We start from the raw sequence: 14,395 nt of genomic DNA, 5'->3' as shown, positions 1-14,395 counted from the left end.
ATATTAGGAATAAAAATAATGTATGTAAATACAATTTTTATTCCTAATATATGATATTGACGATACCGAAAAACACTGGTAATAACCTATATATATATATATATATATATATATATATATATACTAGCAGCAACAGGTCTTGTATATTATATATATATATATATATATACCATTCACAGACAGGTTAACACATACCACAGCCTGTGTCCCAATGAACCACGGCTGCATCAGGAAATAATTTAACATGTCCACCCAATTGCCAGGGCGGGACGTAGCCCAGTGTAAAGTGCTCGCTTGATTAGTGGTTGGTCTGGGATTGATCCCCATTGGTGGGCCCACTGGGCTATTTCTCATTCCAGCCAGTGCACCAAGACTGGTATATCAAAAGCCATGGTATGTGCTATCCTGTCTATGGATGGTGCATATAAAAGGTCTCTTGCTGCTAATCAAAAAGTGTAGCCCCTGAAGTGGTGACAGTTGGTTTCCTCTCTCAATATCTATGTGGTCCAACACCATATAACCGTAAATAAAATGTGTTGAGTGCGTCGTTAAATAAAACAGTTCTTTCTTTCTGATATACATGTACCAGATGCAGTATAATTCAGTGGTTCCTGCAACCCATTGCACCTCTAACGAAACACTACACATTACATACCATTGCATGGAATGTGATTACAGTATGACAAAGTTAAAAATCCGTTTTGCTTAACATCACTAGAGCACACAGATTGATTAATCATTAGTTACTGGATGTCAAACATTTAGTTGTGACAAAGAATAAAACCTGCTACATTTTTCTGTTGGCAATAAGGGATCTTTCATATCCATTTTCCCCACATATCACCAATCCACTTCCCAGTGCATTCTCCAACTTGTCCACAGCTCCTTACACTGTGGTTTTACATAATTATATATAAATAATAAAACAAATTTATGTCCTTACCACTTGTGACACCCAATAGCCGATGTCGATTTTTGTGCTGGGGTGTAGTTAAACATTTTTCATTCATTCTCCAACTTATATGCATCAATTTTTCATTAAGTGTTTAAACGGGACTGTTAAATTAAATACCATTTTCTTTTCTTTTTTTAAATTGTTTAAAATGGCAAGAAATATTTACAAAACTACTAAAAGAAGCTCAGACCATCCTTTCAACCCTCGCCTGAACTATTTGGCCAGTAAATGTCAGCATTGGATGGCTGGCATTAAGCATGACGTACATACCAAAAATGCAGTCCGTTTTCCAATTTAATATTTAACAATCGTTGTTTTACATCGGAGTACATTAATTTATCCCTGGTGTCCTAAATTAGGTCTTAAATTACATTTTCATTTACTTGATGCAGATGTGCGGCTTGAACCTGAATTACTTCTTTAAATTGTAGGGAGAGGCCTTGATTTAGGCATTTTGTCTGTTGGCCAGTCCCAAACCAGCATTATAATTGGGAATAAATATTGTTTAAACCATGTGTGGCTTCTTGGGTTAAAGCACTCTATCTGGTTGCAATTGCCGTGGTATGTGTTATCCTGTCTGTGGGAAAGTGAATACAAAAGATTCATACATGTAGTTACTAATGGAAACATCTAGTAGATTTCCTCAAAGATTATTTGTTGGAATTACCAAATGTCTGACATCCAAAAGCTCTAGTTGTGTCGTTAAACAAAACTTTTACAATCCGCGTCTCAGGAAAGGAGCGCATTCTTAATGACATTGAACGAAAACTAGTTTGTGGAAATCAAAGTAATAATATGAAATACTAATTAATTGATCCATATCGGTGGGACCATTGGGCTATTTCTCGTTCCTGCCAGTGCACCACGACTGGTATATTAAAGGCTATGGTGTGTGCTATTCTGTCTGTGGGATGGTGTGTATAAAAGATCTCTTGCCACTAATGGAAATGTAGAATTTCCTCTCTAAGCTTGCAGTGATAGAAATAAGCAGAATGTTTCACTAGTCCACTGGACAAATAAATCTAGAAATCGACTTCTCTGACAATATTTTCACTTGTCCAAATAAATAGTTTGTTTTATTCAAGTACAAGGACAATGTGCTTATTTCGAACACTGGACTATAAGAGAAAAGTACCAAATGTTTGACATCCAATAGCAATATGATTAATAAATCAATATGCTCTAGTGGTGTTGTTAAAAAAAAAAACCCACCAAAAACCCGTTTAATATTATGTTTGAATTCATTAAGTTGTGGATTCAAATCCCTGACCTGATTGACAAAAAGTTTTAAAACTATTGTTCACAGGTGTAGATTCATAAAAATTAATCAATAGAACACTAGCACGATGTCGCTAGAAGGATTAATTCTACAAATAGCCCATAATATAATCCAAAATGAATCTTCATTGTAAGTATTTGATTCCTACCCCTATATGCATCTATAACACCAATACAAATGTTTAACACATTTCAAATCTGGTTGGAAACTGATTTATTCTCCGAAGAAAACAACAAAAAAGTAAGACCATCTTGGTTAACATAATTGTTGAATACCATCATTACTATAAAGTAAGATACTAAGAACGGACATCATTCCAGGTTATTTGAAATTGTTATTAGTAAATTTGGGAAAGAAAAAACACACATCGATCCTGGGTCATGTAGACCACCTGTCCCTTTTCCCCTGAATTTGGCATTTTACTTGTTACAGGGACCGACTTCGGTGGTGTTGAAGTTAAGCCATCAGACATACATGTAAGGCTGGTAGGTACTAGGTTTGCAGCCCAGTACCGGCTTTAACCCAGAGCGAGTCTTAATGACTCGATGGGTAGTTGTAAGACCACTACACCCTCTTCTCTCTCACTAACCACAAACATGCCCAGGACCACATGCTTGAACCTTAATTGGATATAAGAATGAAAATAAGTTGAATTGAAATTGTAACGGTATCTGTGAATAAAAAAACAAAAAAAACACAACAACAAAAAACACCCTTCATTGCAACTTGCAAAGGTTTGTAATGTGACAAAAATATGTCAACAAGGGAAAACCATTCCCATGTGATATTAAGTAACTGATTCCTCGCGGTCTCACCAATTTATGTTCATTATTTTTACTGGTTCACAACCTCACTACATGTATTCCGATTCTTTTAGATTTGCCCTCTTATTCTGGTTCCAAGTTCTATTATTTTCAATTGTGTCTTTAAGTTCTCACAGATCTGTGCATTAATACACCATTTGTTTTTGTTTTCTTCTTCTGTTTTGTATCATACTATTCCTATGGTTCACAGTAACCTAGTAACAGAAGTATGATAAACTCATTGAAACATCCTCACTGACCACCACAACCTTACAAATAATGAAACGCACTACATATTCCACACTTCTTGATTTCTATTGATTGTAGTTATAAAACACAGTATTCTCACAGATAATTATCTGATAGGTTGTTATAACCACTTGTCAAATATAGTTTCACCAGTTTTCATCTATTCTTTGAAAAAAGCACTGAATCATTTTAATTAGCTATAACTTGTTCCTATTCTTCAGTAATATTGTCACAAACCAATAAACAAAGGCAGGTGGTTTCACAAGACAGTATTTAGAGTATTTCATGATGGCACTGGAAATGTCAATGCAAATACTTCAAGACTGAACTGGCGATCCTTCTGGATAATAAATATTCCCACACATATTATACTTTATGCTTTATGGAATAGGTTACTATAACTGCTTGTCAAATAAAGTTTCATTAATGTTCATCTGTTCTGTGAAAAAAACACTAAGCCATTTTAATTAACTGTAACACTGGAAATGGTACTGCAGATACTTCAAGACTGTACTGGAGGTATGTCTGGATACTAAATGTAGGCTGCCCAACCTACATACATTTGACAAAGGTTCTTTTCGTCAGTTGCTTCCTGAAAATAAAATTAAAAACATTACATAGACACTCCACTAGAACAAGTATCAGTGATAATCATACAGTTACTTGAGACGATGTCAACTCATTAAACAGCTACCTAGCTGCTAAATCATCAAGATGGTTGCTGTTTGTGATTCCATATCGGATGGCTAAAATGGACACATGTTGCGGCTGGAGAGACAAGGACTGGGATGTGGATGTGGACAGTAAATGAAGTTGAAAAATAGGAGCTGCCAGGATAGGGAAGAAGTAATGGTATTTAGAGGAGAGAAAAGAAAGGGTACTGGTTAGGTGGCAGAAAAAATTGCTCGATGTGATTCTCTATCAGATAGTTGCAGATGACTACAATGTCCAGGGTTTAATGTGGACAAAAGTTAATACTATCAAATACTTCTATTATAAAAAATAATCAACTTCTGTTCATGTCTGGTGATTTGTCGAACCCCGAGTGTGTCTCAACGTGGTTCCGTGTGTGTCTGGTGATTTGTCGAACCCTGAGTGTGTCAACGTGGTTCCGTGTGTGTCTGGTGATTTGTCGAACCCCGAGTGTGTCAACGTGGTTCCGTGTGTGTCTGGTGATTTGTCGAACCCTGAGTGTGTCTCAACGTGGTTCCGTGTGTGTCTGGTGATTTGTCGAACCCGGAGTGTGTCTCAACATGGTTCCGTGTGTGTCTGGTGATTTGTCGAACCCGGAGTGTGTCTCAACGTGGTTCCGTGTGTGTCTGGTGATTTGTCGAACCCCGAGTGTGTCTCAACGTGGTTCCGTGTGTGTCTGGTGATTTGTCGAACCCTGAGTGTGTCTCAACGTGGTTCCGTGTGTGTCTGGTGATTTGTCGAACCCGGAGTGTGTCTCAACATGGTTCCGTGTGTGTCTGGTGATTTGTCGAACCCGGAGTGTGTCTCAACATGGTTCCGTGTGTGTCTGGTGATTTGTCGAACCCGGAGTGTGTCTCAACATGGTTCCGTGTGTGTCTGGTGATTTGTCGAACCCGGAGTGTGTCTCAACATGGTTCCGTGTGTGTCTGGTGATTTGTCGAACCCGGAGTGTGTCTCAACATGGTTCCGTGTGTGTCTGGTGATTTGTCGAACCCTGAGTGTGTCTCAATGTGGTTCCATGTGTGTCTAGTAATTTGTCGAACCCCGAGTGTGTCTCAACATGGTTCTGTGATTTCTGGTGATTTGTCGAACCCGGAGTGTATCTCAACGTGGTTCCGTGTGTATACTTGCCTGTATCAGGTAGTCACAGTGACCCTCTATGGACAAGGGAAGACCCCTGGTTTGGTTTTGTTCTTCAAGATGCCCTTCAGCCGGTACTCTATGTTCTGTATATACTTGCCTGTATCAGGTAGTCACAGTGACCCTCTATGGACAAGGGAAGACCCCTTGGTTTGGTTTTGTTTTTCAAGATGCCCTTCAGCCGGTACTCTATGTTCTGTATATACTTGCCTGTATCAGGTAGTCACAGTGACCCTCTATGGACAAGGGAAGACCCCTTGGTTTTGTTTTGTTTTTCAAGATGCCCTTCAGCCGGTGCTCTATGTTCTGAACATGATTCATCGCCTACAACAGATAATGCAAAGTATTATCACTGCATTATTAACTGACTAAGCAGAAGTGTTCAAGCTTAAAATGTTATTCAAAAATTATATAAAATTTTAGACATGATATAAGTAAGTTTGATACATTCAGTCGTGTGGTGATGTATACCTGTTCGTTTGAAATTTCTCCCGATTCTGTGGGGTTTGATCTCTTCCCAGCCGGCGGCTTGCTCCACTCCACCAACGGATCATAGATGAATGGCTTCAACACACTGACAAGAGAAAAAAATACATGTAATTACAAATGGGTAATACATGTATGTGATAGCAAATGTGTAATACATGTATGTGATAGCAAATGTGAAATACATGTATGTGATAGCAAATGTGTAATACATGTGATAACAAATGTGTAATACATGTATGTGATAACAAATGTGTAATACATGTATGTGATAACAAATGTGTAATACATGTATGTGATAACAAATGTGTAATGCATGTATGTGATAACAAATGTGTAATACATGTATGTGATAACAACTGTGTAATATATGTACAACAAATGTGTAATACATGTATAACAAATGTGTAATATATGTACATGCATGAAATAATAAATGTGTAATACATGTATGTTATAACAAATGTGTAATACATGTATGTTATAACAAATGTGTAATACATGTATGTTATAACAAATGTGTAATACATGTATGTTATAACAAATGTGTAATGCATGTATGTTATAACAAATGTGTAATACATGTACATGCATGAAATAACAAATGTGTAATACATGTATGTTATAACAAATGTGTAATACATGTATGTTATAACAAATGTGTAATACATGTATGTTATAACAAATGTGTAATACATGTATGTTATAACAAATGTGTAATGCATGTATGTTATAACAAATGTGTAATACATGTACATGCATGAAATAACAAATGTGTAATACATGTATGTGACAACAAATGTGTAATACATGTATGTGACAACAAATGTGTAATACATGTATGTTATAATAAATGTGTAATGCATGTATGTTATAACAAATGTGTAATACATGTACATGCATGAAATAATAAATGTGTAATACATGTATGTTATAACAAATGTGTAATACATGTACATGCATGAAATAATAAATGTGTAATACATGTATGTTATAACAAATGTGTAATACATGTATGTTATAACAAATGTGTAATACATGTACATGCATGAAATAATAAATGTGTAATACATGTATGTTATAACAAATGTGTAATACATGTATGTTATAACAAATGTGTAATACATGTACATGCATGAAATAATAAATGTGTAATACATGTATGTTATAACAAATGTGTAATACATGTATGTTATAACAAATGTGTAATGCATGTATGTTATAACAAATGTGTAATACATGTACATGCATGAAATAATAAATGTGTAATACATGTATGTGATTTTAAGAGTTGCGGTCCAGAATGTGTGAAAGATGAGATTTGTTAAACCTGTTTTGGAAGTGGAGGTGTTCTTAAAAACGGAACAGGTACATGTGTTGTCCTGGGGAGTAGTTGACAGTGATTCACGGGAAGCACATTGTAATGACCTTTATCAAAATATCCTTTGGATTCTGCCTTGGGTAATGATACAAGTTTGAATATGTTAATAGCTGTTCAGATTTACAAGTAAAACGACAACAAACATCATTAGCTTGACTGCTGTAATCAAGACAGCCCACAATATTTTGACTTACTTGTTGGTTCAGTGTCATCAACATGTCTGACTGTAAAAGCTTTTATACTTTAATAATATTCTTATCTAGCTAAGGTCATTATAAATTAAATTATTTTTATCAACAACAATGGACAGAGAGTGAAACAAGAGTCTGTGACGTTGAAACGGTGAAATATTGTTAAACACAGACTAAAACTTGACTCCAAAATTGTTATTTCTCAGACGCAAGTGTGTTTTAAAAAATATGAAAAGTGCATTTTGTGGTATTAGAAACACCAGGATGACCAGAAACACTTTGGATGTACAGAAATGGATAATCTAAACAATAAAATATAAGCAATGTTTCATTCCAGTGATCATAAACGGCTCTAATAGTGAAACATATGTCTTAGTGTTTAAAAACTAGGGTCTGTCCCTTTAACAGTCTGTGTAATACACCATAGTTATCTTCTCACTCATACCACCACACAGAGACATTACCTCATCAAAGGATCCATTTGATTTCTCATAACACGCAATGTGACCTCGCAGGCTCGCCGAAATACACCTTCACATCCCATTGGACCCTGAATATATGGATAGAAAGCTTGTGTCATATAGATTTTACGAAAAAAATATCAGGACCCATATTCACAAAACGTCGTAAGTCTAGTTTTACACGTAAACGTAAATCTACGACTAAAGAGCTATTCACGAAACAATGAAAATGTAAGTTATGTGTAAAGTTGGACGTAAATATAAGAGTGCCTCCGGTTACAACTAACTCTACGAGCAAGTCATGTATATATAAAATATCGAGCATGATCGCCATTATTTACTATGATTTGCGGAAAATGGTAGCATTTCCAATAACTGTTCGTGATGGCCCACAGATTGAACATATTGTTTTGTGTGATCAACGGATGTTTTCGACTCGGCCACATTTTGCATATTTCTTATTTATCCAGTAGTCATGGTTTCTAATGTTGTTTTTAATTTCTCCAGTGAGAGAGTTACAATAGTAGATTTACGTCTTTGAGAATAAGGTGCTTCTTGCATGTAAAAACATAAATCTACGGCAGACGTAAGTGCTAGTCGTAGACGTAACTTTAAACCTTTTCATCAATATGGCTCCAGGATTCTTGGATTGTCCAAGTGAGAGCGAGGATAATACATGAATCATAAAAAAATCATAATAATTTCTGTATTATTTATATTAATTTTTTATGCATAACATGGACCATGTCAAAACGTTTCTAACGTAACTAGAAGGAGACGACAAAATGATGTCAGTTTGGTACGCGATTACAAAGAGCTAAAACTGCGGAAGTCTCATTTTGTTATGATGTCGCTTCCCAAAATTACGTCATTTGCTGGTAACGTGAATGTAATACTGGTTTTATTTCCCGGTCTATCTTGAACTATGCAGATAATAAAAAACCCAATATGTTCAACTCTGTCTTTCTGTCGATAAAACACACGTGAATAGCATTGTGAAGGAATATTAGCACAGGTACTTAAATATAAAAATTTAATGCTGACACTCTATGTTAGCTCAGCAAACTACTATTGCCATGGCTGTGATAATTACAAGTAAAACACTAATACAAATATTAAAATATGACGGTTACTAACCAGTGCACCAGTCATGTTGTGTGTCAGTCGGAAAGGAACTCTCTCGGGCCATTCAAACGTTTCTCCCTGGTTACACAAAGAAAAAAAGGAAGGAACTGTTTTATTTAACAACACACTCAACACATGTTATTTATGGTTATATGGCGTCAGATATATGGTTAAGGACCACACAGATATTGAGGGAGGAAGGAAGGAAGGAAATGTTTTATTTAACGACGCACTCAACACATGTTATTTATGGTTATATGGCGTCAGATATATGGTTAAGGACCACACAGATATTGAGGGAGGAAACCGGAAGGACGGAAATGTTTTATTTAATGACGCACTCAACACATTATTTACGGTTATATGGCATCAGACATATGGTTACGGACCACACAGATATTGAGAGAGGAAACCCGCTGTCGCCACTTCATGGACTAATCTTTTTTATGATTAGCAGCAAGGGATCTTTTATATGCACCATCCCATAGATAGGATAGCACATACGAAAAAAGGAAGGTAACTCAGTTCATTTATTCATTTCACAAGTAATAAGATCTATAGGTTGACTGATGTCATAGCTTGTTGGTAACATTACCAATGAAACTCTGTAAGTTCATAGGTACATGTACCAGTGGAGTAAAGGCTAACTTCAGTAGCATAGTAAGCCATTAATTCTAGGCCCAACAATTCAACAAAGCTGGATCTTGGTCTGGCGAGTCTGGTGCTGTCAAAATATAGCACATGTTCTATGTCTTCTGCTGCCAGTCTGTAGTATATGTCAGCACAGACGTGGTGTGGAAAGTTTTTTTTATATTAAGATAATCAGAATGTTAGGTCTTAGGGTTGATAGGTGCTCATTTTACATCCACATACCCTCTCTTAAAGGGTAGGTATAACACAATTACCCAAACCACTCTCTCATTAACCACTATACTGGACAGATAGCCCAGATAGCTGAGGTGTGTGCCAAAGGAAGCATTTTTTATTCTCAAACCAACCTCGGTGGAGTAGTAGATTTAGTGGATTTAAAGCTAGCAGATATTGGGTTCACATCTAAAGAAGATTTTGAATTTTATAAAATTTATGACTTGACAAAAAACATTCCAATTAAAACAATTAAACTTTATGTTGAAAATGTAAGTTAATACTACTACGTACCTTGTTGAAAAGACAGTTGAAATCAACATGCACGCAGTCCCCATTTGTCGAGTCAAAGAGGATGTTTTCTCCATGTCTGTCACCCAGACCGAGGATATATCCAACAACACTCACCACGGCACAGGTACGAGCATATGCCAGTCGGGCATTGTACCTGAGAAAAACACAACTGAATTTATAAAATCTACTTATCTCTTAGTGATGTAAATAGTCATGAATGTTTAATATTTTAAAATTAATTGTGTCTAGTCACTCAAGCATGTAGGAACCTGGGGATCTATTCCCCCACCCACCTCAATTTAAGGCCAAAAACCGTAAGATTTTTAAAACATAAGGAGTTCATCACGTAACAGACTGATTCTTCGCATGAATTTAAACTTGTGTAACTGACACACAAACGGAACAATAGCACATGTGAAATATTGTGTCCTTAATTTATATATTATATCAGTTTCTTTATTTGAAATAAGCATGTACCTTGAAGCCTGAATACAAAAAATATTTGTTAAAGCTATCAGTTTTTGCCTATTGATTCTGTGAAGACAGGATGCAACTGATGTTTGTTGAAAACGAAAACCTACAAGTTTTGCCTTGTAGGACATGTTATATAATGAAGCGATTTGGCTGGTTCTATATACCATGAAACCTGGCCAAACTGGACATTGAACAAACTAGAATCCTGTCAAAATGGCAAAGTTTCATGGTTTTGAAAATTCTAAATTCTAAAAAACAGCCCTCTAAACATCGGATCCTGTCTAAATTGGATATATGAAAGCTCTCTGGTATGATCTGGTTCAGACAGGTATCACTATATAATTCCAGGGGACAAAGTTACAACTTTACCACGATGTTGGGTCTGGGAATGTTCGCAAGAACCATTCTTTGAACACCGACGGATGCCGTGGCAAAAACTTCTCTCGAAATATTTTCATTTTCACACTAAAAAAAAAGAAGAAAAAACAGATAGTCAATTATTTAAGTTTGCTATCTAGATTGTGCAAAATCAATACTACTATAATTATAGAGGAATACAAACGACGACTAGAACAAAGTCTCAAGCCAAGAGACTACAAATTCTTCTTCTTCGAATGCTCAGTAGCTCAAACAAATGCTGCTGTGCACTGCAAGTTTTTCTTGGAGCCGAATAGTTAATTTTATTACCCCAGATCACTGGCAATGTCAAGGTTGGGGTGCCTTGAATCATCGTCTTACAATGTACAATAATAATAAAATTATAACATGATTGTGTAACTAATTGTAAGATAAAAGTTTTATGATATTTCATATATACACCCCCCACCACCCCGGCCAAACAAGACAACTCACTCAAGAGGTGCGTGTAGTGATGGCTGCATGGTCTGCAGTTCCTTGCCCGTGGTGTAGAGCCCCTTCTCCTTGTAGAGCTTCATCACGATGTGGCGCAGACCATGTGTGTTGTTCACCCACTCCAGTAGGCCACACTCCTCGTTCAGAGGGATCACCGTCTGTCAGAATAACACAGGAATATTTCAGAATAACTGTCTGTCAGAATAACACAGGAATATTTCAGAATAACCATCTGTCGGAATAAGACAGGAAGATTTCAGAATAATCGTCTGTCGGAATAACACAGGAATATTTCAGAATAACAGTCTGTCAGAATAACACAGGAAGATTTCAGAATAACTGTCTGTCAGAATAACACAGGAATATTTCAGAATAACTGTGTCAGAATAAAACAGGAATATTTCAGAATAACTGTTCAGAATAACACATGAATATTTCTACTAACTCTGTCAGAATATCATGAAGATTTCAAATAACTTGATCTGTCAGAATAACACATGAATATTTCAAATAACTTGGGTCTGTCAGAATAACACAAGAATATTTCAAATAACTTGGTCTGTCAGAATAACACATGAATATTTCAAATAACTTGATCTGTCAGAATAACACATGGATATTTCAAATAACTCAGTTTGTCAGAATAACACAGGAATATTTCAAATAACTCAGTCTGTCAGAATAACACAGGAATATTTTAAATAACCTGGTATGTCAGAATAACACAGGAATATTTCAGAATAACTGTGTCAGAATAACACATGAATATTTCTACTAACTCTGTCAGAATAACATGAATATTTTAAATAACTTGATCTGTCAGAATACACAGGAATATTTCAAATAACTTGGTCTGTCAGAATAACACAGGAATATTTTAAATAACCTGGTCTGTCAGAATAACACAGGAATATTTCAGAATAACTGTCTGTCAGAATAACAGGAATATTTCAGAATAACTGTGTCAGAATAACACATGAATATTTCTACTGTCAGAATAACATGAATATTTCAAACAACTTGATCTGTCAGAATAACACATATTTCAAATAACTTGGTCTGTCAGAATAACACATGAAGATTTCAAATAACTCAGTCTGTCAGAATAACACATGAATATTTCAAATAACTTGGGTCTGTCAGAATAACACATGAATATTTTAAATAACTCAGTCTGTCAGAATAACACATGAATATTCAAATAACTCAGTCTGTCAGAATAACACATGAATATTTCAAATAACTCAGTCTGTCAGAATAACACATGAATATTTTAAATAACTCGGTCTGTCAGAATAACACATGAATATTTCAAATAACTTGGGTCTGTCAGAATAACACATGAATATTTCAAATAACTTGATCTGTCAGAATAACACATGCATATTTCAAATAACTTGGTCTGTCAGAATAACACATGAAGATTTCAAATAACTTGGGTCTGTCAGAATAACACATGAATATTTCAACTGTCAGAATAACACATGAATATTTCAAATAACCCAGTCTGTCAGAATAACACATGAATATTTTAAATAACTTGGTCTGTCAGAATAACACATGAATATTTTTAAAAACATGGTCTGTCAGAATAACACATAACTGTGTCAGAATAACACATGAATATTTCTACTAACTCTGTCAGAATAACATGAATATTTTAAATAACTTGATCTGTCAGAATAACACAGGAATATTTCAAATAACTCAGTCTGTCAGAATAACACATGAATATTTTAAATAACCTGGACCCATATTCACAAAATATCGTAAACCTAGTTTTACACGTAAACGTAAATCTACAACTGAAGAGCTATTCACGAAACAACGAAAACATAAGTTACGTGTAAAGTTGGACGTAAATATAAGAGTGCCTCAGGTTGCAACTAACACTGCACGTAAGTTGTGTACATATAATAAATCAAGCACCATCGCCGTTATTTACTATTATTTACGGAAACTAGCAGCATTTCCAATAAATGAAGCAGTTTGCTATGGCGAACGCCCACGGATTGAACATATTTTTGTTCATGATCGAACGGATGTTTTCGACTTGGCCAATTTCTCCTGAGTTATCTTTTCCTTTTTAAGAAATGTCCTCAAGTTCGTACCAAAACGCAGATCCCTACCAATACCAAAATGCCATGGTTCACTGTTCGCAATGTTATTGTTAGCAGACGACAAACAAAATTGCATTTTGCGCATTTGTTATTTACCCGGTAGCCATCGTTTCTAATGTGTTTTTATTAATTACTCCAGTGAGAATGTTAAATCGTAGATTTACGTCCAACTAAGTTACGTTTACATTTACGACCATCTTTGAGAATAACGTAAATCTACGGCACACGTAAGTGCTAGTCGTAGACGTAAATTTACACTTTTTTGTGAATATGGGTCCTGGTCTGTCAGAATAACACATGGATATTTCAAATATCTCGTCTGTCAGAATAACACATGAATATTTTAAATAACCTGGTCTGTCAGAATAACACATGCATATTTCAAATAACTCAGTCTGTCAGAATAACACATGAATATTTTAAAATAAAAAATAACTGTCTGTCAGAATAACACATGAATATTTCAAATAACTTGGGTCTGTCAGAATAACTCATGAATATTTTAAATAACTCAGTCTGTCAGAATAACACATGAATATTTCAAATAACTCAGTCTGTCATAAGCATTCTGAGAGTACTGCTAAGCAATACATGTCCCTATTGGGCCCAACAATGTTTTTTATTTCATAAGTTCAAGGGCCATAACTCTGTCAAAAATGGGTAAATCGCCATGAAAGTTAAACTTGATCACCCGCCTCGGTGGTATCATGGTTACGCCAATGGACATAAGGCTGGTAGGTACAGGGTTCGCAGTCCAGTACTGGCTCCCACCCAGAGAAAGTTTTAAACGACTCAATGGGTAGGTGCAAGACCACTACACCCTCTTATCTCTCACTAACAACTAACCCACTGTCCTGGATAGAGGTGAGGTGTGTGCCTAGGATAGCATGCTTGAACCTAAATTGGACATAAGCACGAAAATAAGTTGAAATGAAATAAAATAAACTTGATCAGTAACAGTATATGATAAAGCTATAAGTAAAAAAAACCCCAACAATTTACTTTAAAAATCAAACTTGCTACAGACT

General features: G+C 35.6%; 1 protein-coding gene across 1 annotated transcript in view; it reads right to left on the bottom strand.

The window, feature by feature from the left end:
- Positions 1-2,823: 2,823 nt before the first annotated feature.
- Positions 2,824-14,395, bottom strand: part of LOC121386375 (serine/threonine-protein kinase ATR-like) — a 73,975-nt gene continuing 62,403 nt past the window's right edge. The window contains exons 54-61 of the mRNA XM_041517260.1: positions 11,248-11,405; positions 10,765-10,860; positions 9,922-10,075; positions 8,776-8,841; positions 7,642-7,727; positions 5,591-5,693; positions 5,330-5,443; positions 2,824-3,878 (exon numbers count right to left, since the gene is read on the bottom strand). Coding sequence (XP_041373194.1) covers positions 3,819-3,878; positions 5,330-5,443; positions 5,591-5,693; positions 7,642-7,727; positions 8,776-8,841; positions 9,922-10,075; positions 10,765-10,860; positions 11,248-11,405 — 837 coding nt within the window. The 3' untranslated portion in view covers positions 2,824-3,818. The remainder of the gene's footprint in view (positions 3,879-5,329; positions 5,444-5,590; positions 5,694-7,641; positions 7,728-8,775; positions 8,842-9,921; positions 10,076-10,764; positions 10,861-11,247; positions 11,406-14,395) is intronic.

This window comes from Gigantopelta aegis, chromosome 2, assembly GCF_016097555.1.
Source record: "Gigantopelta aegis isolate Gae_Host chromosome 2, Gae_host_genome, whole genome shotgun sequence".
Classification (NCBI taxonomy): Eukaryota; Metazoa; Mollusca; class Gastropoda; order Neomphalida; family Peltospiridae; genus Gigantopelta; species Gigantopelta aegis.
The sequence above is the reverse complement of the archived record's forward strand: the minus strand, read 5'-3'. Positions and strand labels throughout refer to the sequence as shown.